This window comes from Melozone crissalis, unplaced genomic scaffold, assembly GCF_028551555.1.
Source record: "Melozone crissalis strain CALT ecotype California unplaced genomic scaffold, PUWL_Pcris_2 ptg000002l_1, whole genome shotgun sequence".
Classification (NCBI taxonomy): domain Eukaryota; kingdom Metazoa; phylum Chordata; class Aves; order Passeriformes; family Passerellidae; genus Melozone; species Melozone crissalis.
The window spans coordinates 12,508,988-12,534,125 of record NW_026535780.1 but is presented as its reverse complement, the minus strand read 5'-3'; the positions used below and the strand labels follow the sequence as shown (position 1 = coordinate 12,534,125).

The 25,138-nt window shown below is 40.8% G+C and overlaps 1 protein-coding gene across 1 annotated transcript in view; it reads left to right on the top strand.

Moving 5' to 3' along the window:
* The first annotated feature begins 2,429 nt into the window (after window positions 1-2,429).
* Window positions 2,430-25,138, top strand: part of COL14A1 (collagen type XIV alpha 1 chain) — a 114,696-nt gene continuing 91,987 nt past the window's right edge. Inside the window, exons 1-5 of the mRNA XM_054295837.1 lie at window positions 2,430-2,530; window positions 5,739-5,860; window positions 11,436-11,552; window positions 12,643-12,786; window positions 15,793-15,879. Coding sequence (XP_054151812.1) covers window positions 5,773-5,860; window positions 11,436-11,552; window positions 12,643-12,786; window positions 15,793-15,879 — 436 coding nt within the window. The 5' untranslated portion in view covers window positions 2,430-2,530; window positions 5,739-5,772. The remainder of the gene's footprint in view (window positions 2,531-5,738; window positions 5,861-11,435; window positions 11,553-12,642; window positions 12,787-15,792; window positions 15,880-25,138) is intronic.

The following is a 25,138-nucleotide window of genomic DNA, read 5'->3' as shown; positions in this document are numbered from 1 at the left end:
AGTCACTAAATGTAATCTTTTTGGACTTCATCAAAGCTTTGATACTGTCTCTCACAGAATCCTTCTGGATTGTCCAGCACACAGCTGGATAACTGAGTTATGTGATAGGTAAGCTACTGCCTCACAGGTGAGGCAAAAAGAGTTGTAGTGAATGAGGTGAAATCAAACTGGTGACTGTCACTACTGGGGTCCCATGGGGTTCCATTCTTGACCCAGTTCTCTTCAACATCTTCATTAATGACCTGGATGCAGGACTTGAGGAAATACTAAATAAGTTTGCTGAAGACGCTGAATTGGGAGGAGCTGTCAACTCCCTAGAGGGCAGAGAGGCCCTGCAGAGACCTCCACAAATTAAAGGGCTGGGCAATCACCAACTGGGAAGTTTAACAAGGGTAAGCGCCAGATTCTGCACTTGGGATGGGGCTGTGTGTACAGACAGACTGGAGAATGAGAGGCTGGAGAGCAGAGCTGTGGAAAAGGACCTGGGGGTCCTGGTCAATGGCAAGCTGAACATGAGCCAGCAGTGCCCTGGCAGCCAGGAGGGCCAACCCTGCCCTGGGGCCATCAGGCCCAGCATCACCAGCTGGGCAAGGGAGGGGATTGTCCTGCGCTGCTCTGCTCTGGGGCAGCCTCCCCTCGAGTGCTGGGGGCAGTTTTGGTCACCATAACATAAAAAAGACATTAAGCCATTAGAGAATGTAATAAAGGAGGGCCATGAGGATGGTGAAGGCTCTGGAGGGGAAGGCATATGAGGAACAGCTGAGATCACTTCGTTTGTTCTGTCTGGAGAAAAGGAGATTGAGAGTGGGGGGACCTCACTGCAGTTACAGTTTCCTTGTGAGGATCAGTGCAAGGTCAAGAAATGATGTTTTCACTCTTGTGACCAGTGACAGGGCCCAAGGGAATGGCCTGGAGTTGAGTTAGGAGAGGTTTAAGTTGGATATCAGGAAAAGGGTTTTTTTACCTGAAGAGTGTTGGGCACTGGAACAGGCTCTCCAAGGGAGTCATCACAGCACCAAGTCTGATAGAATTCAAGAAGCATTTGGACAACGCTGTCGGGCACATGGTGTGAGTCTTGAGGAGTCCTGCACAGGGCCAGGAGATGGACTTGATGATCCTGATGGCCCCCTTCCAACTCAGCATACTCTATAATTCTATGATTCTATGAGCAATTTCTTGTTCTTCTGGCTATTACTGTTTAGCTAAATACATAAATTTATTACTTTTTAGCTAAATACATAATTTAGAGACAGAAAGAGGCACAAACTGTACCATATTTAACATCAATAACCTGAACACCTTTTTCTTTCAGAGGAATTTTTTTCTTGCAAGCTGCTCTTCTTGACTGGTATGTGTGTTGGCTGTTGCACACAGGTGGCAGTGAAGTAGAATAACTGCAGGTAACAAAATCTAGGAATCTCATAGATGCATTTTAGATCTAGGAATGCTTTTGAACCTTTGCTATAGAAAATAATTAAACTTAAAGAGTTCCTTTAAAGCTCAAACACTTCTTCAGTTTAACTGGAAAGACATCCATGCACTATGAATTTGGACAAGAATCTGCAGGACTGGGAATCCTCCTCAGCAACAGAAGGTCCTGCTTTACACTTAGTCACAGTCATCTCCCTGTGACTCACTGCCTTCTCCTTCCCTAGAAGGGGCCCCTACTTACATTAAGAAAGTATGCACATCTCTGTATCACCTGTGACTGATTCTTAACTTCTTCAGTGATTTCATTTGTAATTTTATACAGATGAACCAAGCATGTTGTAATGAATATTTTCATTCACCTCTTAAATTCTCAGGACTTACAGACTTTGTGAATAGTAGCCTTAATTGTGAACTCAGTAGGCTATACCGCAGGGCTACTCATATTTCTATGGAAATATAGAATATAGATTCTGCAATTCCACGTACTATTGCAGTGTTTATCCATATGGCAAAAAATGTAGGTATGTACTACAACACTTTTAATCAAGGTTTATACTAAGCCAGAAAAGTGTTGGAACACTTTTATATAAATATTTCCCCAATGAGTCACTAATCCACACATCTCAATAGCTGGCGTGGGGAACACTTGCATTCCAAGCCGTACTGCAAAGGAGGCAGCTTCGAAATAATTTATAAACTAAGTGAATAAGGAACTTTGGAGAGAGAAAAATGAGTTAACAGATAGCAAACCCAGAATACCGAGGACACTGGCAAGCCCAGCACCTGCCCGTGGAACGCTGCCCGCGGTCCCCGGCCCTGCCTCCCGCGCACCTGGCCGCGCCCCCGCCGCGGGGATCGGGATCGGGCTCGGGGGCGGAGGGTGGGATCTCAGGCATCGCCTATGCCTCTTCCCTCCCCCCTTCTTTCCACCTTCTGCTTTATAATTGCCCGCCTCCTTTCTCTCCCCTTTCGCCTTATCAGATGCGGAGCGGCCAGCGGGGAGGGAAGCGGCTCTCCTGCAGCCGGCTCAGCACCTGCAGCCACGCGTGAAAAGGAGCGGCCGCTCCCCGCCGGCCGCTCCCGGCTGATGCCCGCACAGGTCGGTGTGCGCTGCGCTTCGTCCCCTCCACGGCAGGGGCCAGGCGGGCGGGGGGTCGAGGCAGGACCGCAGAGCTTCCCATCAACCTGCCCGGACACCTCCGGGGCGGCAGGACCGGGGCGCCGGCGGGAGGATGGGGCGAGGGAGGAGGAGATGGAGAAATAGAAGGTGGCGAGCTCAGGCTCGGACGGGCAAACCCCTTTAGGAAACCCCCTGCAAAGGCCTTACTTTGAGAGCTGACAGTAATTAAAACCCCATCAGTCTCACTGTTGCTGTGGCGGAGGCCCTGGATGCTGCCCGGGTCCCGCCGCGGCTGCCTCCTCCCTGGCTCCCTCCCTCGCTCCGCACCGCGCGGTGTCGCGGCAGTCGCTCCGCCCCGGCCCCGCGCGGCGCTTTCTGCGCGGAGCTGCCCGGGCTGGCGAGCGCGTTCCCGCCTGGTCCCCGCTCGCTGCCGGCAGCCCCTGGCGCTCACGGGCTCTGTTCCCCGCCTCGGCTCGGCGGAGGCAGCGAGCTCCCCGCTGTCCCTCCCTTAGCCCGGGGCGGGGGCGCTCGCTTTCACACGGGGGGGGTGCTGCTGGTGGGGAGCCCCCGGAGAGGAGTCGGGGGTCAGGAGCGGAGCCTGTGAGCCGCGGCCCCATGGCCCCACGCTGTGGGGCTGTGGAGAGGCGAGCGGGAGAGCGCGGTGCCGGTGCCCTCCGCCGCCTCCCTCTGCGGGGCCGGGGCAGAACGAGCTCCGGCTCGGCCCAGCGCGACGTCGGACGTGAGCGCTGCTCCGCAACGAGACACCGAGACAGGGAAAACCCCGAGTGACCTGCCCGTTCTGGGGGCTGCGCTCAGCCTCCTCCCCTGGGCTGGGTGCGCGGAGCCGGGGCAGGGCGGAGCACGAAGATGTGTGCCGCGTCTGTCCCCCTGCTCTAGAGGGTACGTCCTTCCCTCAGGAGAAGGTGCCCTGTGTCCAGGTCCGTGCCAGGAGTCCTGGAGCCCAGCTGGGAGAGATGCTCCGGGGAGCGGGGTTCACCTCATGGCAGGGTTCTTGGCTTGCTTGGTGTCTGCTCCTAGCTCTAGTCTAGCAGATAACTCATTTACCACATACTTACTAAAAGGTGAAATATATAAAGAGCACAAGGAATACGATATTTGTTTTTAGTACCACACAATGTCAGCCACAAGGTGGCTGCAGACGGGGGTTTCCTTTCCTGGTTAAGTGAGCGCTGACGTGCGGATCATTGCAGAGATGAACTTGTGTGTAGTTGATCCAGCACCAGTTATGTCTGTTCCAATAAATCTCGTTTCTCTGGCTTTTCTATTAAAGCAGCAGTAGACAATGTTTCTAACACAGGATTATCGGTCAGTTAGTATTTATAGCTCTTGCTTTGGAGGAAGGTTTATATTAAATGTAGCAGATGGGGAATTCAGCCACCACTGTGAGTGAATATTTTAATGTCTGGGTTATTATGGGAGGCAATCCACACATCACCAGTGGTAACTGCCTGGAAGAATAAGTTGCTTGGAGAGCCTGTGTTTACTTGATCCAGATTGTATTCCTGAGTGAGAGGCATCAGTACACAACATGAGATACACAAGAGATGGATTTCAGCCTGTTTTGAGATACTCTTGGGTCTTCCTATTGCCTGTCATTAGGCAGCTGTCTGCTGACTCTGGTCCTTGGGTGTTTGACACTTTGGTTCGTGTAGTAGGAAACCTGGGAACTTTGCACAGGTTTCTGAATTCTGTCTGGAGGATGGGTCTAAGAACTCTGCATAGCAATATATAAGTTCTTGGTGCACATCTTTGATGTGGGTTCTAGGTATTTTCCTCTGTCTTGAGAGATTTATACTATGAGAGATGGATTCAAAATATATGTTTAAGTAATGTGAAATTTGTTGATAGTATGGTTAACTGATAACCTCCTTTGGAGATGGAATTTACAATGTATATATTTCTAGAAGTTGTATCAAGCGTTCATGACTGGTATTGTGACAGTAGACCTACCAACTATAGGACTATAGTTGTCCTACTGGGACAGCTATAGCAGGTTGCAAAGGCTCAGAGAGAGAAGAGGATGTAGGTCTTATCCTCTTCTGTTGAAGAATGATTGAGGTATTTCAGTCTGGTTTTATATTAGATAGTGGATGAACCATTTGCCATGTGCCTTCAAGACAAGGAAAACATGTAAGGCAAATACAGTGATGGTATGTCAGGACTATTCAAGAAAATGACAGAGGAGGTAAATGTGAGAAACCTACAAAACAGAAATTCATAAACCAAAATTTACTCAAGTAAATCTTCAAATTCTCTTTTCTGCCTGCAAGAAATCTACTATTAATTATCTTAATTTGTTTATCATGTAGAATTTTAACAGGTGAGGACAGCAAAAAATCGTCTTCTTGGCCCAGAAAATTGACTAAAACTAGTGCAGTCAAGTTGAGTGAAAGAGAAATCTTTATAAGTATGGTGCTAGGCTGTATCTTGAGATTGGCACTGTTTTTAAGCTAACTTCTGTGGTCAGGTAAATTGCTCATTCTGAAACTTTCTCTTTGGAACCAGAATTGTTTCCTGTAACCCAGCAAGTTCACCTAGGACTACCTTTAGTGTTCATATACTACTGCATTCTAAAGTGTTGATTTCTCCTAACTGGTCAAGTTAGTGTAAATGGTTTTGACCATGACTGTAGGTGCAGACACTACAACAGAAAGCACAGGATGAGCTGAATAAAGTAGAAAAAGGAAAATGGACAATGGGAAGAGGATGTGAGTTCCTTCAGAACAAAGTTATGCCTTTTAAAAAAAGCTTCAGAGTTCTTTGCCACAGATACCTTGATAAGGTTCTTACAAAACTGGATTGTGTAGAAGTACATGTTGTACTTTGTTATTATCTATAGCTTACTCTATTTCCAATGCTTGTTTCTGATCAGCAAAGAATTTGCAGTTCCTTTTTATGTGGGCCAAGTTTTCAAAACTGTTGAGTAGCCCACGTGGGGTTCTTTGTCCCTTTCAGGTAAAATGTGCTTTGGTCATAAAACTGCTGCCAGGAAAATTTATCTCCAGTGATGTCTGTGGTAAATTCCTTGTTGTTTGTTTGTTTTGTTTGCTTGGTTTTTTTTTGTTTGTTTGTTTTAATCAAATTCAGATTTTCCCCACAATTTTCATTAAAGTGGATGGCTTCTCTTTGCCTGTTTAGTAAGTCTTTTTGTTCCATGTGTTTTCAGACCTGCTGATACTGTGTGTATTGAGGGGAGGAAGATGCTGTGTCGATACAAGATACAGAGCTGTTTTCTCTTGGCTTTCTTAGCTGTCACACCTTTTTTCATCAGTGATGTCCAGGGTCAAGGTGAGTCACAAACAAGAAGATGGAGTTTTTCACTCTGAGGTGCAGAAATAGACTTTTTATTCCAAATGCAAGTGTTACTTCCTGCTTTATAGGATGTGAATCCAATAATACTGAAATGAAGCAGGAATTTTGCTGCTGAGCTCAGGGAGCAGGTGGGAGTAGAATTACATCTTCATGTGTGCTCTTTGAACCTAGTATCTCAAATAGCATAAATATTTGTGCAAAATCATGTGTCTCAAAATGAATTATACACACTTTTACTCCTATTTACATGAAAGTACTTATCAGAAATTACTCTTATTGTCATCTATGTAATCAAGCAAGTTTGAAGGATCAGCTGTGATGTAAAGCTTGCATGGAATATGCATGTTTTTTATCTTGTATGGAATATGTATGTTTTGGAACAGTAGCTGTTGTAGTGCTTATATCATTCCATATTGCACAGATCTGTTAAATGTCACAGACTACTTCTGCAGTTTTTAAAATGAAAATCTCCTTTGTGAATATTAAAGGATACTGCTGGGATTGTTACATACTTGTTGGATTGTATTGACAGTGACTTGACTGCTACAGAAAATGTATCCTGTTGCTTGGGGAAGGAGGGAGGAAGAATACCAATGAGTTTTTATGATTTCTAAAGAAAGGCATTTCTCTCAACTTTAGTTTTATGTAATCCCTTTGATATGAGATTGCATGGGCATAACCAGGAGCAGAATTGGATCCTGGGGTCTTTTAAAGCGATTTGTGTAATGTATTATTCATGAGGACATTTGGAAACTATTGGCAACGTGAGGCTTTCAAAATCCTGACAATGCAGCTAGCAGTGTTGTCCAGTCTGCGTGGCACTCGAGTGCTGGGGAAGGATGCACTCTTGGATGTTTGGAAATCTGTGAGCATTTTACAAGCCTCTCCCAGAACTGAGGGACACGTGTAAGCTGTAATGTATGATGTCGGCGATGCGAGGTGAATCAAGAAATGTATGTTCCCAATGTTCAGTGCATCATTCTGGTCAGAAATTAGTTCCAGAATGTTTGTGACTTAATGAGCCAATAAAGCAAAGCATATGGTTAGTCTTTTCTCTGTATTTCAGTCCTAATACATATGGTTAAGATTTGCAAAACAGGTCTGGGGTTTGAGGTCCACATCCAAAAAGTTTTGCAAAATTCCTTGATCTTGGAAAACTATATTCTTCTCCACTTTTTAAAACCTTTGTTTCCATCAGTTATAGTCGGAGAGTGTCCTCCCTTTAATACCAATGAAATGAAGGTCAGGGGTTTTTTTTCCACAGTATTCACCCTAACAGAAGCTAGAGTTGGTGTACTTGGTGAAGAAAGAACAATACTTCCCTTGTTCTTAGACTCTTTCAGCAAGCATCAGCTATGGAATGCTGTCAGCAGTGTGATATTAAGCTAAGTGGACCAATGCCTTAGCCCAACACGACTGTTATTCTTTTGAATTAGGTGATATGAAGTCTCTATTCCATGGTCACAGAAAAAAATCTCTTGGTATACTAAAAGTAATAAGGTGTTTCTCAAATTGTTTTTGTCAAGTTTGCCACCTCTTGAAGTAAGCTCTTCATGCAGCTGGCAAACTATTTAAAATTTTATACCATTTGTTTATCTGTTTTAATCAACTGTACACTCTGCCAACAAGTAGGAAGAGCTGGCATTTGTTCTAGCTTGTGTTTCCTTCCTTTGGCAAAGATGCTCAGGTAAAGGTGTGTAATGTGACTTCTTGGAAAGGAGAATATGTTTGTGAGACTGAAGCCAACGTGCCTGAAGCTACAAATTATCCCTTCAGAGGAGCTATGTGGTTGTATCTCACTGTGTCACATAGCACTGTTTGGTTTTGACTTAACAACAATTATTTTTTCAGCTCTACTGTTTCTTCCCCATTCAATTTAGTGTATAAATAACATATTTTTTCTACTTATGTTCTTATATAGTACATGATTAGTGCTGGGCAAGAAAACCAGTTGAGAATTTTTCATTTATCCATAAAGTAACTTGAGTGTTTTTTCTCTATTTAAAGATGGATTTTCTTTGTGTAGCAATAATTTTCATGTGTTACTACTGTAATTGCTAAGTAACTGCAGTGCATATTAGCTTATTCAATTCTTATGACAACAGTAAATAGAAAGCCACAATATTTAGTTAGTATCCAAACTTAGACTATTGAATGTCTTGGAGAATTGTCCATAAGCAATTTATTGTATTTTTCCTTTCCAGTAAGAGTTGAAAACATTCCTTCCCTAGTTGTCTGTAAGAGTTATGTGTTTGGAGTGCTAATTTACCTGGTGGCATAAACCAAGGCCTTGAACTTGTCAGTTTTCTTTAGGGTGACTGCTCTAATGTTGCTGACAGCCATTCTCTTTTGCATTCCTGTAAAACCACTTAATGAGATCTAGCTACTGATTTTTTATCAGTTAACTGACTCAGCTTGGATTGATTTTTTTTCCCTTTCTGCAAGAAGTGAGATTTTGTTCCACAGACAATAAAGGCCCAAAGAATAAAGATATCCTCTTCAGGTTGGTGAATGAGTAGTAATTCCCATCAATATTTTGTTGTCTGTTTGAGTGCTAGATTTTTAACTTCCTTAGCTACATGTACTTTTCTATGCCAGAACATTAGTCTTTGCACAACTAAGACACAGTTGATTATCTGCCTACTGAATAATTATTTTCTTTCTTATGGGTCATTGCTGTGTGGGAATGTTCCTTCCACTGCACTGCTGCCTTTAATACAAAAAGAACCCAGTAAAAATTGACCAGTTATGTAAAGACTATTCTGGCACCCCTTTTCTAGTCTTTCACATTGTAACTCTGTAGTATACAGAAAAACTGGTGATTGTGTCCTTCTTTGCTTGTAAGGTCTGTGATTGTTTTTTATGGGCTCATACATTTACCTGTTTTGGTGATGGCTAATAGCAGTTAGGCCGGAACTATGCTTCTTTGTTAGAAGATGCTTTCATAAATAGTCAAGTTGAAAGCAGGATAGAAAGAAATGATGGGAAAGGAAGATGGCAGACAAAGTGAGCTCTGAAATTCTAAGACATGATTGGGTTTTTTTTGGTCAATCTTTGATGTTACTTTGTTGCTCTCTGCTCTGCTTCTTAATCCCCATATGAATTTACCACTTAATCCCAGTAAAATCTGCAGCATTTTCACGCTTGCATGCAGCCATTATTTAAAATTTTATTTTCTATTCCTGAGGCAAAATCATAAAAGGAATTGTATTTTTGCAAACTTCTAGGTATGATTTGTCACTCATGTTCATTCAGCCTCAATTTATTGTGATTTATGTATATCTTAAAGATGCAATGAATCTTGAGAATGAATTAAACGCTGTAATCCATAATTACAGTCTGCTTGGCTTTGAAAATTTTTTGCCATAGTCTCTGTCATGTTTTTACAATTATAGCATGCTGAATGTTCTTGCAGAAACCTGCCTAGCAAAACATTTTGCAGTATGAGGGCCAAATTTTCAAAGAGCTGATGTATTTGCTGTGATTCCTGCTCACTATCTTGCTTGCAGCCTCTTTCTTACTAAACTTCATGGAGGTGACAGGCAGCCTGAAGATGAGGTCTGACAAGGCTGAGCCCAGCAACTAAGGAAATGCTTGGGTTGGGTGTGAGCCCAGTGCTGCCAATCAGAGCAGCTTTGAGTGTGTGGAGCTCATGTGCTCCTTGGTGTTTCTGTCCCCTTGCCTCTCTTCTTGAGCTTGTTCTCTGAGGTCTTTGAGAATGCACAGGTGTTGATAAGCTGTTCTTGGTACTTATGTACTTTCTTTTCTGTGTTTTGGTGTCAAGGCCCTCAAGGAGGAGAACTGCAGAACCTGCCCTTGGTCAGACAAAACTGCCACTTAGGGAATGAGAGACTGGATGCAAGGGAATGTATCCCTTGCACTGAACCTCCAAATTCTTACTGCTAAGATCCAAAATGTATTTAATAGTAAATGGCATGAAAAAACATGCACCCCTGAATCTCAAATATCTACAGCATGCCTTTTTCCTTCTTTCTTCCCCCAAGCTCCTGGAAAAAGTAGCATGTAGGAAAAAGTTATTGGTTCAGGACAGGTCTTTGGCTGCTACTGGTGCCAGAGCTGCATTGGCTGTAGCAGGTCAAATGGAGAGGCCAGAAATTGTTGGCCAACACATTCTGCCTGTTGACTCAGACACTCCATGTGCTGTAATCCCTAAATCTCAGACATATCATGATACTGTTGGTTTATTTTATCTAAAGGACCAACAAACTGTGGGCGTGAGCCTAGTCAATTAAGAGCAATCTTAGCCCTGGGGAAAAGAAATTGCCACTTGCCTGCTTCAGATTAATTTCCATGATTTCTTAGATTTACTAACAGAAACCTTAAGATGCAGTGGCAAAGGCACCAAGGGTTTGGAAAATGATGGAGACTGTTTAGGGCACTGTGGAAACAGTGGAAAGGGGAGGAATAAAGTTGGAGATGTTAAAGGTTTTCTAGCCCTTCTGTCATTCAGCCTGTAAGTAGCTTCCCTGGCTGCCTTTCCCTGTAGATCAGTTTGTTTTCTGTGAGCCAAATTCTATTCGACTGTATGAAGGTTTCCCATTGTAGACAGCCAGGCTGCCCTGCCAGGTGCTCTGCTGCAGTTCTTCAGTGAAGAGGGGATGTGCCTCCCCAAAGCAGAGTGGAAAGGTTTTGTAGAGTGTGGTCCAGCATCAGTGGAGTTTGACTGAGCAGTGGGATGTAAAGCTGGGAAAAATTAATTTATGTGCAGAGACACAAAGTTACTAATAGTATGGCAACAACATGGGGCAGTTTCTCCATTTGTTCTTGTGTGCGTTGCTTCATTGATATTTGCCTCTTTTTCAATCATTTCATGCTTTTCTTTATTTCACCTGCTGCTTCAGTTTGAATCCTGGGTGACATCAAAATATAAATAGAAGCCAAATTTTACTTACCATCCAGATTGCCCCTAAGTCTTGACTGGCCTGTGCATGCCTGCTAGTCTTGATGAGACTGAGGCAGTGTTTGCAGCTGCAAAGCTTTGTGCTGCTTTAGCCAGGTTTGCAAATTGGGCAGCTGATGTTCCCTTTGCCTTGTGCACACCTGTCTTTTCTCTTGGTTATTCTCTCCTCACAAGGATTTGAAAATTTGGCCCTGGGTGACATTAAATGTGGGGAAATGCCCACAATAATGAGAGGTAAAGGAGAGTAGGTTATGCGTATTGTCAGTGTAAGCAAGAGAGCCATTTTAATTCCCATATATTAACAAAGAGCATTTTTATTACCATCTTTGCCTGCTAAACTAGTGTCTTAACATCTAACACTGTTTGTCTTTCTGTCCACTGCTGTTAGGTTGTTTAGTTTGTTTTGTAAAGACATAAAAGGTCTGTCTGAGGGAAGTAGTACACTTGGGGATGTCATTTTACAAACTAATAAACTGATGTATGTGACATTTTAAATAACTTGCATCCTTTACCATTAAAATTTTGTGTTGTCTTCCTATATGTGTTTATCTTTGTTTAAAATTTTTTAATCTTTATTTCACTTATTAGTCTTTATTTATTTAAAATGTCTTTTTCTTTCCGAACTTGCAGTGTCCCCACCAACACGACTAAGATATAATGTAGTGGGTCCTGACAGTGTACAGATCTCTTGGAAAGCCCCCAAAGGGCAATTCACTGGATATAAGCTTCTGGTCACTCCAAGTTCAGGTAAATGTCTGTATGTTCTCTTTTGAGGTGAAAGAACTGTCTTCCTAAGGCATAAAAGGTTTTCAGAGTTTAGTGTCATCCTCCACAGTGAAGAAATTGTGAACAAGCTTTGGGTAATGAAGTACTGGCTGTTCAACAGAAGAGAGATTAATTTCACTAGAGGGTGGTCAGGCACAGAAAATGGGAATCAAATGCTTGGGGTAGCAGAGGTGGGTCAATGCTAGTTGTGCTTCGTGTGTAGTCTTTGGGAATTGTCATTGATCATCTGTCTCTACCTTTCTTCCAGTGGGGTGTAAGGAATTCTAGGAATTGTTCAGGGGAAAGTATTGGAATCCTAATTCAGTCAGCCTTCAAGGTGGATCTCCTTGTTCCTTATCCCTTAGTGAGCTGTCCGGAAAAGAATTAAGAAAACATGTAATCTTTAAAAGTTTTTGAATGAAAACTTGAAAAGGTAGATTCCAAAGTGGCTGTATAGAGCTATAAAGGTCCTACTTCTCTACATTTAAAATTAAATTAAGAACAGAAACTGTTTTAAAATATGGTTAAAATACATCTTTGTATATATATTACCTTTATATGTAAATGAACATATAAATATTTGTATTTACTTGTTCAATAATAAGTATTTATTTGTTCAATATTTATATTTATGCATGAGAATTTCCTAGCACAAAGAAAGTTGGCAAAGCAAGTGTTCAATGGTGATGTGGGTATGACAGGGTCTGAACTGGCAGCCAATCACAGAGGGAAAGCCTGTTGGTATGATGTTACCAAACTTGGCAGATTTTGTAAATTGTTTCTCTTTTTCTTAATGATTTTGCTGGACACCATGGCTGTTTCATGAGGCCCAGATATAAATGCTGATGTATAATGCTGTTTCTGTTTAAGAAAACTGGTTAGGCTACCTATCTTGTTGCTTTTCTGGGATGTTCTCTGGCCTGGCTGTATGGATAGTCCCAAAAGTGGGTAAAGTGGGAATGCTTAGGTCATGGTAGAGCTTGAGGTATTTTTAAGTCATTACCTTTACTGTGCTATAAGAAAAGCAAACAAAGTTATGTATTTGTTGGTTTTTTTGTCTTTTCTCCTATAGGTGGAAAAACAAATCAATTAATTCTTCAAAATACTGCAACCAAAGCAATTATTCAAGGTCTCATTCCAGATCAAAATTATGCCCTTCAGATCATTGCATTCAGTGAAGACAAGGAGAGTAAGCCAGCACAAGGCCAGTTCAGAAGTAAGTGTCTCTTTATGGCTGACATACAGAATGTATCAGATATTTAATGCAACTTCTGAAATGGTAACAAGTCTTACACAAAGGGGAATGATGGAAAAACAGGGTTTTTTGTGGTAGAAGGAAAATCAAAGCCATGTATTTTAACTGGTGTAAGTATAGGTGGAGGCCTGAATTAATTGCATACTATGTTCTTACATTGGGCTCTTTGTTTCCATTGGATTGGCATCCCTTTCTTCCTTGTTTCATTAGGAAATTAGCTAGTATTTCATGGAAAGAATCTGCAATTAGTAGAAATAAAGTGCTATATTCTGATACTTTAAAAAATTTCCTTTTTATTAAAACAATGTTATAGCTGTTCCAACTGGCTACTAGATGCTAGTTCAGTAGTATGAAAGGCTGATTTCTTAATGACCTTCACCTGTCAAATATGCTTACAAACTTAATTTTTTATATGATCAAGACATGCTTTAATATCTCTATCATAGTGGTATATACACATCCTATCTGATTTATCTTGATCTTCGTGTTAAATGTTTTAAATATGATTAGTGGAGGTTTGGTTACTCATGTGACAGTGCAGTATAGTTGAAAGCCTAATGAATTCTCTGATGCTACGTTTTCCTCACTGTCTTTGCCAAGCTACCTTTCTCTTAAAACCAGCACAGATAAAATATGCTGAGTACTTGATGTGGTGTGTATCCAAGTCCTTTGAGCTTTTCACCGCTACAACTGTGTATTTACTACCTTAAGTTCTGTCCTGGTTAGGAAACCCACAAAGCCACAGATTACTTTAGCATTAAGGAGAAGCCCACAGAAGGCAACAGCAAATTCTATAATATTAGGTGTAGCTGTTTTTGAAATGGCATTTAGGAAAAGTAGAGCTGGCAACACGATTTAGGGATATGGGGATTGTGTTCTATTTAGTATACTCTCTTTGCTGCACTTAAAGCTGGAGTTTAATTTAAAAGCATGATGCCTTTCATGAGTAAAGAATGCAGAAACAGCATATATAAAAATCCTTTTTTTGCTCTCCTGTGTTATAGGGTTTTTTTTCCCTTGTAGTCTGACATGTGGCCACTAATTCTTGAGATGAGAAAAGGTCAAATATATAAGGAGTTTTGAGAATACTCTGGCTTAGTGCATTGGAAGTATGGTTTTAATGCTCTGGAGTTGTAACTGATGTACTAAGAATTCTCAAACTTACAATAAAATTTTATTGTAAAAGAGCATTTCTCTTTATATAGCGAGGGATGCATTCTTATTCTAATACATAGTGTTTAATGAACTAAGATCATGTACTAGATAAAATCTTTGTCTGTGTAAATGTTGGAGTAAACAGTTCCCAAATCCAGAAATCTGTCAGGATGTGACCGACTTGCCTCCTTTGGACATTTTCAGACCTTTGTACCATTTTCTCTGGAGACTTGCCCCTCAATAGCTCTAGCATTAGAAGAGGTCAGCTAGTTGGCTTTGTTCTTGGGCTTTTTTCAAAGGAATGCTCCCAGAAGGATAAGCAGCAGCATCCTTTTTGGCTGATATTATTCTGGTATTTCACCTCTCGTTTTAATCAGTCTTGTTCAGTTAAGGGTTAAACACAGACTTCTGACTAAGACCTGGTGCTGTTGTGGCATTCTGTAACTCAGCTAATAACCAAGATCTGCCTTGGTAAAAGCTGGCTCCTCAGCAAACTTGTGAACTTGAATTTGTTCCCAAATTAGTTACACAATTGTTTGCTAAAGGCAGAGGTGATACACAGTCACATATGCTATCTTAGTAAGGAGAGGAGTCAAAGTTTCAGGTTGTTTGTTCTCACCTCTGTAGGAGTGTGAGCACTGTAGGTTCTACAAAGGGTTGTCATACTGAGGAAATCACATTCAGATGTTTGTCAACTCGTTGTCTTCCTTAGAACTTAGTCTTGTGATTATATTTTGGGTTGGAACTTGGAACACTCCTGGTTGATTCAGATATTCCACATACTATTGGGTAGATTAGAGAAGTCCATTTGACTTTGGTTCCAGTAATGTACAGCAGAATATTTGCACTGTCTCTCTTATGTAGTCAAGAGACAGATAACCTCCTTTCATGCCCTCACAGTGTTTTTTTCAATGATGTAGCACAGAGAGACTTTGGTCCTGGCTGAAAATCAGTGCCTGCTTGGATGAATGTCAGTCATAATCCAATTTTACATAAACTAAGAAGTGCAATTGGAGTAGAATTTTATTTTTCTGTGGAAGATATTCTCAGCTTCGTTGTTTTAAGGTTTTCCTGGCTGTTGCAGACAGCTGGAGTGTGGATACCAATGAGCATTCCAAGAAAATGGAAGAGGGGTTTTTTTTTTTCCCAATACGTGACTTTAGCAGTGACTTTGTCAGAACCTTTCAGACTATTAGTAGAGCACTACTGGCTACTAATGTAATGTTAGGAATTGCTAAACAAATTGAGTTCTGCTTGGCTGCTGTGAGAGATTGGAGATATAGTAAGGGATGTATCCCACCCACTTGGGGAATGGGAAACTGTCAAAGCCTCAGCTCTGGAGCAACCTTGCACTCCTGGAAGTATTTGGTGCCCTGACTACAGATTTGGGCATGGGATCTAAGCTGATTCTGTAAAGAGGACAGTGTAACAGCTGGCTTGTGTGCTTTTGTGTTAACTGACTTGGAGGGGAACTTTGCAAAGCTGGACTTTCCCCAGCTAGCTTTGCCAATTTTCTGGACTATATTTCCAGTGTGGGATCTTGTCTACATGGGCTTAGGTGCTGATGTCACTATTTGGACTCTTGTGTGTGAAGAGAGTCAGTTTTGAGAGCTTTAATGATGATAGAATGGGGAAAGAGCCATGAAAATAATAAATGCAAAGGGAGGGAGGGAGGGAAAACACAGAAACAGTAACTCCTTACCTAAACATATCTTCAGATGCTCTGTGCACCTACTTTACCAAGAAGAAGAAAATTACATGCTTCTAACTGCCTTGTTTCTAGATTAATTGATTTTCCCCCTTACTTTACAGTTAAAGACATAGAGAGAAGAAAAGACACAAGTAAATCCAAGGTGAAGGATCCAGAAAAAACAAATGCGAGTAAACCAGCTCCGGAAGGTCAGATCATAACACATATGACTTATGTGATATTCTGAATATAATCAGCTTCTTTATTTAACTTGGCCACTGTAGAGATTTTCTGTAAGTCAGTACTTTAAATCTGGTTCCCAGGGTTAAATTAAATAGAGGGGGAAAAAACAGTATTTTCAGAAATATTGGAGAGTTGCTACAGGGGTATTGCTTTTATTTCTGTGTTTTGCTTCTCTTTTTATAAAGTCCTAAATGTCATCATGAATAGATAAAAATATTAAATAATTTTAGATAATATTAAAAGCTGCTTTTAGATAATATTAAAAGCTGCACCACACTGAGTTGTGGAAGAATCATGCAGGTGTGTGTGCACGTAATAACACCTTCTTATCTTGACTGTCAGACAGACTGGCAGTATTAATTTCCACCAAATTAATAATATTGTGTAACTAGTCACATAATAACTTGATAAGTCTGTCCTTGTGTATGTTGTATATATGAAAACATTTGAAACATTTTGAGGGAGGGAAAAAAGAGGAGTTAATTTTGTCCTGTTGCAAGGAGCCAATCTTCTGGTGAAATGTGATACTGCTTGCCATGAGAAGTTTGTCTAGTATGGATGAAAATCTATTTCAAGCTTAATATGCATCTCTATTTCCTGTTATTTTAAAATTCAAATGGCATCTTCTTTATAAAGTAACCCCAACAGTAATTATTCCCTTCAGTGGTTATTTATGGTATATAGAACAAGAAGAGCTTGGTATGACCTTAAATAGTCTCTCTGTGAATAAACTAGACCGTTTCAAGGACCCCATTTTCCCCTTCCATATAAATCTGTCTCCAGTAATGAAAGTGTCAAAGACCTCACCCAAAGCTCCTTGAAGCCCACACAAATTTTTCTTTTGTGAGTTTTTATTCCTACCACATTTTTATGTCATGTTGTATTTATTAACACTATGCAAGTTTGTTTCCATACAGCATTTCTCAAACCAAAGCACCCTTGAATTCCATTGGGTGCATTGGAAGAATGTTAGCTAGTGTGTACAAGACTAAAGAGACAAGTTGTACCTGCTAGTGCATGACAGGGTAGTGGATAGGTGATTTTCCTACATCATGTCTGGAGCAAGACTGAGCTGGAAGAAATTACAGAACTGAAAAGGAAAATGTGATTTGCTTTCTTAATGAAGGACAATTGATAAAAGTTGAAGGAGGTAAAACTGGGCCTATACTTGGAAAATGTTGATTAAATGCAGACAGAGGAAAGTGTCTGCCAGACTGCGGGAGAACATTTATGCTTTTTCATGGAGTAAGGACAAAGCTGCAATTGGCAAGAGGAGCTTGGATCTGCAGTCTCACCCTTTTTAGGATTCATGTTTACTTTTGAAGTCTTTAGTTTAGTCAGCTTCCTCATCCCTACATCCCTGCACCACTCTTTACTCATCTGAGTTTCTTCAGTTGTATCAGGGCAGTTTGTACCAGGACAAAATACATCTCCATCCAGCACTTCTGGAAAGATATTGCCTTATACTTACTGTAACAGGTTTTACTAGAAACTGGGGTGCACATTTAAAACTAAAGCAAAATTTAGAAACTTCTTGATCAGCAAACCTGATCATAAAGAAAAAATATTATGCTAATTTTTAGGAGTTCTTGAATTTAGCCCTATTTAGGCTTGAGTTTAGCCCTATTTCCAAATCAGCTATATATTGTTGTACAGTAACAGAACTTTTTCCTCAACTCTAACTATTGCATATTTCTCTGCTTTGCACAGTATAATGATTATTCCAAGTGATGAAGATTACAAGTGAATGACTTCAATAGGAGTAGGGTGAGATTCCAAGTGAAAACATTGGGCAAAAATTACAGCATCAGCAAAAAATATGTAGCTGGGGTAGAAGGGAATTCAGAACAGATACATGGAAAGTAATGGTATCAAAACTTTTGTAGTTTAATATAGAAAGACTGTTCCACCTCAAATTGAAATAGAATCAAAGAAATAAGGAAAAGTCTGAAAGAAATGGATTAAAGAAATAAGTGCAAAATTTTACAGCAAATCCATGAATAATAACTTGATCCTCTGCAGATGTGTGACAGGAAATTATTTGAGTACAACCAAATGAATTCAGGCCAGGAGTTAATTGGCTTCATAACCATTTAGTGTATGGCTAAATTTGATGGATTTAATAGCAACCCTGATACATTCTGTGTCTGTATTTATATCTTTGGTCTGGTTGGCTAGACCTAGGGAGTTAACACCACAAAAGAAATTATCAGAATCATAAAATCATTAAGGTTGGAAAAAATGTGCATCATTGATTTGACCTAATACCACCATGTCCACAAAAACATCTCATGAAGTGCCATCCATTCAGTTGTTGAACGCTTCCATAGTTGGTGATGGCACCAATTCCCTGGGCAGCCTGTTCCAATGTTTATCCTCTCTCAATGTGATGAAATTTTTCATAATATTTAATCTGAATCTCCCCTGGTTCAACCTGAGTCCATTTCTCCTTGTCCTGCCACTTAGTACCTGGCAGAAGAGAGCAACCCCACCTGGCTGCAGCCTCCTTTCAGGGAGTTGGAGAGAGTGACAAGGTCTCCCCTGGGCCTTCTTTTCTCCAGGCTAAACACCCCCAGCTCTCTCAGCTGTTCCTCATCTGACGTGTGCTCCAGACCCTTCTCCAGCTCTGTTGTCCTTCTCTGGACTCACTCCAGCCCCTCAATGTCCTTTTTGTGGTGAGTGGTCCAGAACTGGACACAGCACTGGAGGTGTGGCCTCACCAGTGCTGAGTACAGGGGGACAATCCCAGCCCTGGTCCTGCTGGCCACGCTGTTTCTGACCCAGGCCAGGATGTCATTGACCTCCTTGGCCACCTGGGCACACCCTGGCTCATGTTCAGTCACTGCTGACAGCACCCCCAGGTCCTTTCCCAAGGGCAGCTTTCCACCCACTGTTCTCCAGCCTGCAGTGCTGCTTAGACTTGTTGTGACCCAAGTGTAGGACCCAGCCCTTGGCCTTGTTCAACCTCATGCCATTGGCCTTGGGCCACTGGCTGGATCTAGATCCTACCCTCTCCCACCCTCCAGCAGATCAAGACTCATGCCCAGCTTGGTGTTGTCTGTGACCTTATTGAAAGTGTTATTAATCTGTTTGTATAACCTTTTAAAAATCTTTTATGCTGACAGCTAGGTTGAGTTAGATATAATATCTTACCTGAGAACAAGAGCAATCTTTGCCTATAACACAAATAGAAAACAACCATTGTCCAGGCTACTATTGTCAGTGGTTGTGGCTTCTGTTCTTCTCTTGAGTGAAGGAGGAGCACAATTCCCCAGTTAATAGTGTCAGGTTTTGATATAAAGAGGTGCCTTCTGTGAACATCTGCACCTCTTGTTACAGAATGATGCTTACTGGCATTAGTAAACCAGAAAATCTAAAATCATTGTTCAGGGGCAGAACTAATAAAGCACATCAATGTACTTGTCAGAGAGTATGAAAAAGATTAAGAACTCTTTCGATGTTACAAGCTCTGGTTTGTGCATTATGATAAGTCATGTATCCTGCTGATTTTCCTGAAAGGCACTACATAATTGTATGAACTTGTTGTTGATAAATACTTAGCTAATATACCTTCTTCAGGGTCACACAATAAACCCCAGAAATTTCTCTTTCCATTTCAATGGGACAAAGATTTCACTATAACCCTTCTGCTCCTAGAAACCAGCTCTTGGCTATGAAATGCAACATGTAAATACCTGTACTCATGATTCTAGGTAGTTCCAGAGCATTTCACTTTTATTTTCATCTGTGGTATGGAGGATTGTTTATGTAGTACTGTCCATTATTTAATTACTGACTGTCTAAGGCTCTGAGCAGTGCTGGGAGTTCTAAATGCCTTCTCCTGAACTCCAAAATTTACTTTCTTCTTCTGTCCTTAAATTAAATTGTTATTAGGATTTTCCTCTGTCTTTATGGAATTCTGTCAACAGCTTGTATGGCTTGCTAGTGAAGCAGCTTCAGCAACCTAGATTAAAATTTTCCATCTCTTCTGTCCTATTCATTCAAGTTGAAAAAGATTCACTCCTTTTCTGCTGTAAGTATTGTGCTCTTATCACAAGCAAACCTCCAGTGTATATCCAGTAATGTCATGGTGCCAAATTAATTCAGGCTTAATGTCTAGCACTCCTCCATCAAATGTTCACTTTATATTTGATTTCCAGAAACTTTCTGTAATTCTTCTGCATGACCACTTTCAAGTTTTGAATCTCCTTTCTATATTTTTGAGAACCTGTCATTTTTCAGCTTAGTGATTTATCACTGCTGTGCACACTCATATTAATAATGTCAGAAGCCTTTTCTCTGTCTGTTGAGAAAAAGCTCACAGATGCAGCTTCTTTCAGCACGCACTGATATTTGAGTGCTTGTACCCTGGCTCCTCTCCAGCTCCCTCATGTACAAAGCTCTTTTCTGTACAGTGACAGGGGTTAATACATTCTGTGCCTTCTCAGATGTTTTACAGTTTCTCAGAGAGCTTCTATGACTGATTCTCTAATTAAATCCCTTTGGGGAGGGGAGAATCAGTGCTTTGACTATATCCTCTGGCAAATATATGACTATATCTTTTTCTGCAGAATATTTCTCCATGTATCTGAACTGGGCTTAACTACCCATTTCAATATAAACAACAAAACACTGAGGCCAATTTTATCTGCATTCATGTTGATTTGATTGGGGATTTTTAGTTGAGAGGTGTGGTGCCTTAGTGTAGGCTAGCAGCCAAACTCCCACCTAGCTGCTTGCTCATTCCTCTCCCCCGCAGGATGGGAGAGAAAAAAGGAAGAACAGGAATGAAAGAGTTCATAGGCTGAGATAAAGACAGGGAGACTGCTTACCAGTTACCATGGTAGGCAAACAGAGTCAAGTGGGGGAAGGTTTACTTAATTTATTGCCAGTTAAAAATTTTGCTAATGTGAGTAGCGGGAAACAAAAGAGACAAACATTAAAGCAACAGCTTTCCTTTCCATTTTCCCAGGCTCAGCTTGACCTCCTCCCAGACTCCTCTCCTCCTCCCTTGTTATCACTGCAAGTTACACTCAGTCCAATTCCCTACAGAGAGGAAGCAAGTGATGTAAAAGGGGTGTTGAGAGATTGTTATCAGGGTGTAGTGGTCTCCCTCTTCCATTGCTTTCTTCTCATACCTTTCTTCTCTGTGTACATCATCTGCAGACTGCAGAGAATATCTGCTCTGCCATGGAGCACACTCTCCTCTGACCTTGGGCTTCTCTCTGCTGTTTCTCACCATTTCTAACTTTCCTTCACTCTTTGCTGGGCATTTTTGTTCCTTTCTTAAATATGTTTTCCCATAAGTGCCACTATCTGTCCCTGGACACTTGGCCTCTTTTCAGAGGCCTCCTGCAGCCTCCCTCCTGCCAAACCTGGCCACAAACACCCAATACCAAAGGCGCTCCATTAGTGCTTTACTAGAGTAAAGAATTTACACAGTCTTTAACTGTCCTGTTTGGAAATTCCCTTATGCAGATCTCACATCAAGATGATTTAGATGCATAGAGCAGGTATGGGTCAGATTTCTCTTCTGAATCAGGTGGTGCAGGATAAGCCTTACACAGTCTGTAGACTTTGAAACAATGAGAAATAAAACTCCCGCTAAAGATTGTGACTTGTATCACAATGTTAATTACTTTCTCATTGTAAAGTGCATATAATAGAGTCATACAATAAGTATGGCTGGTTAGGGAGGTCAGGGATCTTCACTGCACAGCACAGAACACGGAGGTTTGTTCAGCCTTCCAGAATCAAAATTGTGTTTCACCCCACAGCAAGCTCACTAGGGGCAGGAGTGGATTTTTTACCAATTTCTGTGAAAATCCAGTGATGTGGTGCTGAGTTAAAATATCTGGGGGAACTGCAGCTTTTTCAATCCCTGAAGTGCCTCTTTCTGATGGGAGTCACCTTTACCATATGCCAGGAGCAGAACTGGAACATTAGCTGAGTTCTCTGGGCTGGTAGGGAGCCAACTGAAAGCTCTGAGAAAATGAGTGATGCCACCCAGTTCCCTGCCCAAATGAAAAACAGAGGAAGCTCTAGGAGAAATTGGTCGACAATAAAGGCTAGATCTGAGTTCCACATTGTAGAAGACTGGGACAAGCAGGTGGAAATTTAGGACAGAGAATTTATAACTAATCTATTGTCAATGAATAGACATGGACAACGTGGCAATGGAAAATTTAAGTAGTGAGTGAGTGAAAAACAGCATAGAAACCATAGTGGGCTTTAGAGATAGAAAAGCAGAAGCTCTGTAAAATGAGCTGTGTAATGCCATGCCTTGGCATTAGGTGCATATGTCAGGTTACATTATTTGTATGTAAGTAATATAATCTGAACTAATGTTAAAAACAGCAGCTAATGACTTCATGTGCCTTGATCAATAGTCCTGCACTGCATATTAATTTAAATTAAAAAGTATTTGAGGAAGAGATAAAAATTACCTGTCAAGAGAAACAAAGGTTTGCTTTGAAAGAATTTAACATTATTAATGATCTTTAATGAATCTAACCTTGTTTCTGATATTATTATTATGACTGTGATTATTTGCACAGATATATACATATACAAGTTATAAATACAATGAAGAATAGCTGCTCATTTAGCTACCTCTGACACATGCTGTTTCCACTTTCCTCTTTTTTTTCTTTTTTTCTTCACTACTCAGTGATGCATGGAGAAGAGATTTTAGTTATATTGTACTACATTTTGAGGCTTTAGTACTTTCAGGGTTTAGTATCATAAAGTGTTCCAGAAAGCCTGAAGCCATCTGTCACGTGATATCTACCTGCTAAGTAGTAATAAGTATGCCTGCAGTTTCTTTTGGGTGAGTATGATCTGCCAGGGCTCAGTTGCCTGTAAAAACTGTGTAGACAAATCCAAAGTTATTATGTTTTGTAGTGGGATAGTTTTTGATAATTTTTTTTGAACTTCCTAATGTGTTGTACATTATTACTGATATTATTATTTACATTACTTCTACAGTCTTTCAATGTAAATGTTTCTGAATTATTATTTTTTTCATAATGTGTTTTTTATTCTGTCAGACAATGCAAAAGGCATAACCTTTCTCATGGTATACTTGTCTGAGGTTTCTATTTTAATTGCTCTTGGAGTGAGGTGGAATCAGTCTTCCAACAGTGATAAAAATGAGAGGTGTGGTAAGCTTAGAAAATTTACTGATTTACATTCTTCTTTCAACATTCCTATACATTTGATGCAAATGAGCTTTGACATTTGTAGTTTTATCGCTGTTGAATGGCACTATTTAAGTAGGGTAGGAAAAATCCACAGAGAGGTATATTAAGGTACTATTCAGAAGACATTAATTATCTAATTTATTAACTTGTCTGTTTAGTTAATGTCAGATGCTTCAGTAAGTATTACTAGACAGTGTGAAATGACTGCTGTGAGGTATTTGACTAAGCCACAGGAATGAATACCTTCTGAACTTCTGCTTCATTGGCAGCATTTCATAGTTTTACTCACTTCATCCTGGCTAATGTAACTGCAAATGTTGGTTTTAGTCATGGCTTTTTTTATTACTTACTGAACTCGTGGGCTATGGAACTCATTAACTATGTCTTTACACAAATGATTATTTGATTTACTAGCAGGGTTTCCTTGAGCTTTCTGGAGGACACTTTAGGTCTTGATTATGAGCAGCAGAAGAAAGAAATGATAACTATGCTGTGTGGGCATTTTCCCCCAGTGCATTATGTTTTTCATAAGCAATCTTTGTCTTTTTTTGGCTCTTGCAGGTTTTTCTGCTTTTGCAGTCTGAGGGTAAAAGCAAAGTTTGTTGGAAAGTACTTAGCTGTTCCACTTTAAATACTATTTTTTTTCTTGCTTTGGGGATCTGAACCCTTGAGCCCAGTGCCCCAGCTCCAGCCAGTATCAGGACTGAGCACGTAGTCCCAATAGGTCTGGGGTGATCAAGCACAGGGTTTGGCCAAGCAGGTACTAATCAGCCATTTGTGCAGATGGAACTGGTCCCCTTGATGCCTTCATTGTTCTATTTTCCCATATGTGTTCTTCCCCAAACTACCTTTCAATGGTTTTAGTTCCTCTGCTAAACATATCCTGTTAGATTTTGCACAGTCCCCAGGTACTCGTTCCTGTATCCCCTGTCTCATGGCCCCCTAAGCTGTGACCCACCAGTCTGAGCCGTTATGAAGTAAGGTCAAGTTATCCAAATGTGTTGCTGATCTCAGAAGATGGAAGCAGGATGAAACCTCTGTACTTATTGTTTAGTTTCTGGGTCTATGCTGGAATTACACAAGCGGTAAAAATGAAGTTTCTGCACACCTTTTGTTTTCTTCTGTTCCAGTGCAGTGCAATATAATATTAAAGGGTTGTTTGAACTACATGCAACCAATTTCACTCCAAAACTAATAGCAGTGCAGCAATCCTGTTTAGTACAGCACACTCCTTGGTGAATGCAATTGCCTGCTCAGAAATAACTAGCTCAACATCTTCTACCTTATCCTCCATTCCAAAGTGTAGAGATAACCCTGGCCATTAGTCTTAAGCATCAGTTTCTTGATGCTGCAAAATGGGAACATTGTCTACTTCATAGATAGGTTATTTAAAAATTGTGGAGTTCTTCTATATGATAGGTTTCATTTTTGGCCATTTGTAAATAAAAGTCTGCATCAGAAAATATAATGAAGTTCAGAACTATTGATGGCATTTGTCTAAATTCTAGGCTACTGCTTACATTTCCCTAGAAGATGTCTATGCATAATACTGAGGCTAATATTTCACCTTTGCAGTGTCTGTGGGGAGTGTGGGGATGCATTACCTTGTCATGAATGAAACAGGATGCACATCTTCTGTCATTAGCTGCCTCAATCCTAAGGACTTGTGCTCTGTATAGGCTATTACTTCAGGATTTTTTTTTATTTACCTTTCAGTTCTGTGCTTATCATCTTGACAAATATGTTTGCAGCCTTTAGTAAAAGCTGCCTTTTGGCACTGAGTGACATGCAGTGACATTTGCAGTGACATGCAATCCTTTGACCTGATTGTCAATAGCTCTTGTGTGTGTGGTGTATACATGCTTGTTCTAGCACTTACTAATCAACTAAAATAATATGAACATAGAAATGAATCTGTTTTCTATGCATCTTCAAGTAGAATGGTCCCAGATCCCTACACCTTCCTTGAGAAGTCAGGGTAATGCTTGGACCATGCTTCAACATTATTAGAACATTTTGTACC